The sequence below is a fragment of the Miscanthus floridulus genome, chromosome 8 (genome assembly GCF_019320115.1).
Source record: "Miscanthus floridulus cultivar M001 chromosome 8, ASM1932011v1, whole genome shotgun sequence".
Classification (NCBI taxonomy): Eukaryota; Viridiplantae; Streptophyta; class Magnoliopsida; order Poales; family Poaceae; genus Miscanthus; species Miscanthus floridulus.
The window spans coordinates 221,729,520-221,733,186 of NC_089587.1; the positions used below are offsets into that span (position 1 = coordinate 221,729,520).

A 3,667-nucleotide genomic window follows, 5' to 3' on the forward strand; every position below is an offset into this window, starting at 1 on the left:
TAGCACTCGGCAAAATGCATCTTTGCCGAGTGTCAGAAAAAAAAGCACTCGGCAAAAACGCATTTTGTCGAGTGTTTCTTTTTTTGTCGAGTATATTTTATTTAACACTCGGCAAAGGCAGCAAAGCTTGCAATTGCAAGATGCATGGCATGGCATTGTGGACCTGGGCCTTGACCTCTCCCATGTGCCTGCATGTGCACTGTCTCCTCGCCGTTTAGCGGTTTAGGGCCACCGCCCTCCTCCCAGACCCAGCCAATGAACGGCCATATATAGCTAGGCTCCGTTCCTCGCATTGCCACACACACCAACACCACTCATGTGTGTGATGATCTTGCTAACAACCTTGCATTATTATCTTTTTTTCTTCTTCTTTTGCGCTCCCTTTCTCTAGCTCTCAGCTCAGCTCACAAACAAATATCTCCCCTTCGATCCATCCACAATTATTAAAGCACCATCGTTAGTACGAGCTCGTATGCGATTATCCGGCAAATTAGCACCCGGATTCAGAGCTGTTGTATTACATTCTTGTTCCATTGGTACGGTAGACAAAAAAAAGCCCACCAGCTGTCGTGCTTGCAATTGCATCTACGGTTCCATGTCTTCTTCACCACCAGGCAGCAGCAGCAGCCGCCTAGGCGGCATGAGTGCAGCTACAGGGTCCAAGAAGTTCAGACACGCGATCCTCAAGAACCTGGTTCTAGGGCTCAGGAAGCGCGGTGCTGCGTCGTCGTCGAGGGGCATGAGCCTCCACGAGAGGAGGGACGCCGTCAGGCACGCCGCCGACGCCGCCCTCGCCTCCGTAAGGGGCGCCGGGCCGCGCTGGAGCTGGGCCCTGGCAGCGGAGCTCTCGTCGACCCAGCACGGCCGCCGCCGGCGGGCCACCAGCTGGGCCGACGACGACGACGACGACGCGCACCACCTTGTCGTTGCACGGCCTTCGGGTCAATGCAAGTCGTCGTCGCCGTGCAAGACGGTGGCAGCCGCCGGCTGCAAGAAGATGATCTCGAGGAGGCGGCTCCGGGCGAGGCCCAAGAGCAGAGCCACGGCCAGAGCGGCAGGCGCTGTCGCGAGGGTCATGGCGAGGAGGCGGGCCAGGGCGCTGAGGGAGATGGTGCCGGGAGGGAGAGGGATGGTGGACGAGTGCACGCTGCTGGGTGAAACCCTAGACTACGCCGCGTCTCTCAAAGCTCAGGTCGATGCGATGCAGCTCCTGTTGAGGACTCTCCAGGCCCCCAAGAACCCTTGTAAGTAGTCTTCTTTTTTCCCCCTCCAACTGCTTCTGTACTCTGTAATTTGTTTAATTTTCTGATCTATTATCAAGAACGGATTACTTATTAAGTTCTCTGAATTTGGATACATATTTTTGAACATCAATTTGGATACATATGCAAGGTGATTGAGAAATGAGTGTCTTTTTTTGTCTGGTGGTTTCAGAGAGATAGAGCGTGTTTTAGGCCGGCCGTGCATTTGAAGCGACATCTAACACGATATTTTGTTGGATTCTTGCGGTGTTTTGCAGTGCTGAAGCAGCAGCAGTGAGGGGAATTCGAACTACACTGAGACCTTATTTGGATGTGCATGTATTCGTCTTAATCCACATGTGTTGAAGTGGAATGGAATGAAATTATGGATTGAGGTGGATACACATGCATCCAAACAAGACCTGAATTGTGACCAAGATCGTCCATTATCCATGGATAAGACTTGTAAGATGAAATAGAGAGTTTCCCCCACCTTCCTTGATTCTCCTACATACTCTCTTCCTTTTCTGTTTCTTCTGTAGCACTGAGCGATGATGAGGAATGAAAAGGTCATGTGTATATCGTATACGTACAGTACCAGTGTGCTACTATATATATGTATATACGGTTGCTCTTTAAACAAGCAAGCCGTGCAAAAATCAATGTACAGTTTTTATGTGATGTAACTAGCTGTTGTATTAGGAAAAGCAACTTTTGTAGATTTTGCGCCGAATTCAGGCGATATATATATATGAGTATATTTCTGGGATGCATGTTGTATATAATATCTGTGCTGCACCCTATTATTTCTTCTTCTTCTTTTTGCGAATTTATTATTTCTTCTGTCACAAGAGGATCGATCGGAAATGCCTACCAAATTACACTGATCGGACATTAATGTTTCTGTATCCACATGGACAAAACAAAAATGTATAGCATCATCACTGCAAACAAAATTTTTTAAAAAAAATCGAATGTTGATCTGTACAATCTTTGTTTCTCGATTATATATGCGAATTTATTTGTAGCTCCTATGTATATAATGCTAGCTGTTCCGTTATTCAATGGCTTGCTCTCAGTGCAGCAGCTTCAAATGCTGCACTTGCAATGGTAGCGGCATCTGTTGAACATATGGACTGAAAAAACAGCCAGCTTATATTGTACTACACGCTTTACCACACGACCTGTAACAAATCGGAGGAGGCAAAACAATATCTACCCGATGGGGATGGGGAGTTGGCCGGGGCCGGACGACGGCGATGGATGCACGTTTGCCGGAAGATCCAGCAACAGAGAAGTGAAGACGTACGAATCGGACGGAGGCAGGTAGTAGGAGTGTACCGACGAGGCGACGACAGAGAACAAAAATCACACGATGACACGGGAAACGGTCAGAACGCGTACACATGCATGCGTGCATGTATGTTGACCCGCTGAGAACGAACATGGCATGCACCACGGATGCAATTCGAGAACATGCATGCTAATAAGTAATAACCACCAGCTGGAATCGTGGGGATAGCAATCAACCCATAGATTGGTTGGTCGGTCGGTTGGCTGGTTGAGTCTTGCACTGACTAGCGCTCCGTTCGCTTGCCTCGTAAGCTGTACTTTTTCAGTCAATGAATATTATTTTTCTCTCACCACAAATCAGCCAACAGTACTTTCAGTCATGGCTTATTAGCCAAGCGAACAGGCTAAGTGCCTAGCGTATCATCATTAGTTACGTACATACTGACACTATGGGATTCAGCAGCCAGGCCAATTCGGTTGATTACCATGCATGTAGGAGTACTGTATTGTGCCCCATTTAGAAGGCAAATGAAGCACAGGAATGTTCCCGTCAACAGTAACGAGTGAGGCGTACTCCCTCCGTGCTGAATGTTTGTCGCTTTCGCTTCCGAGAAATAACTTTTGCGCCAAAAAAATAACTTTGACTAAATATATATTGAAAATATTAATAGTTATGACACATAATTAATATCATTGATAGATATTTGAATTTAGTTTTTTTAACAAATTTATTTAGAGATATAAATATTACACGTATTTCGTCAAATTTATTTAAAGCGTGGCGACACACGTTTAGAGCAGTAGGTAGGTAGCAGGACACAAATGCATGCATGCAGAAAAAGGCGAACCAAAAGGCGACAGTGAAAAGACCGGAAACATTGGACGGGATCGGGGATAATTAGAGCCACGCACGCACACGATCGAGTCGGCATATAAAAAGTAGCCGCATATACGCCCGTGATTACTTTATTTTGACCACTTTATGTGATGGCTATTTGTAGCACACGTTTACTTGCAAAGTACGTTCTCTCTGGTGCGGACCGTAGGCTGAACGTACATACAGTAACGTATAGGTACGGCGGCGTCGACAAGAAAAAAACTATGACTAATAACAATAATCCTACCTTAATTGG

At 46.6% G+C, this 3,667-nt stretch overlaps 1 protein-coding gene across 1 annotated transcript; it reads left to right on the forward strand.

The window, feature by feature from the left end:
• Positions 1-232: 232 nt before the first annotated feature.
• Positions 233-2,014, forward strand: LOC136475074 (transcription factor IBH1-like 1). Its single transcript, XM_066472627.1, has 2 exons — positions 233-1,244; positions 1,520-2,014. The coding sequence occupies exons 1-2, from the start codon at positions 473-475 to the stop codon at positions 1,537-1,539; spliced, it is 792 nt and encodes a 263-aa protein (XP_066328724.1). The 5' UTR covers positions 233-472; the 3' UTR covers positions 1,540-2,014.
• The last annotated feature ends 1,653 nt before the right edge of the window (positions 2,015-3,667 follow it).

Coding starts and splice junctions, on each gene's coding strand:
- LOC136475074 (XM_066472627.1), top strand. CDS start 473: ATGCGATTATCCGGCAAATTAGCACCCGGATTCAGAGCTGTTGTATTA. Junction 1,245..1,519: donor CCAGGCCCCCAAGAACCCTT/GTAAGTAGTCTT, acceptor GGTGTTTTGCAG/TGCTGAAGCAGCAGCAGTGA.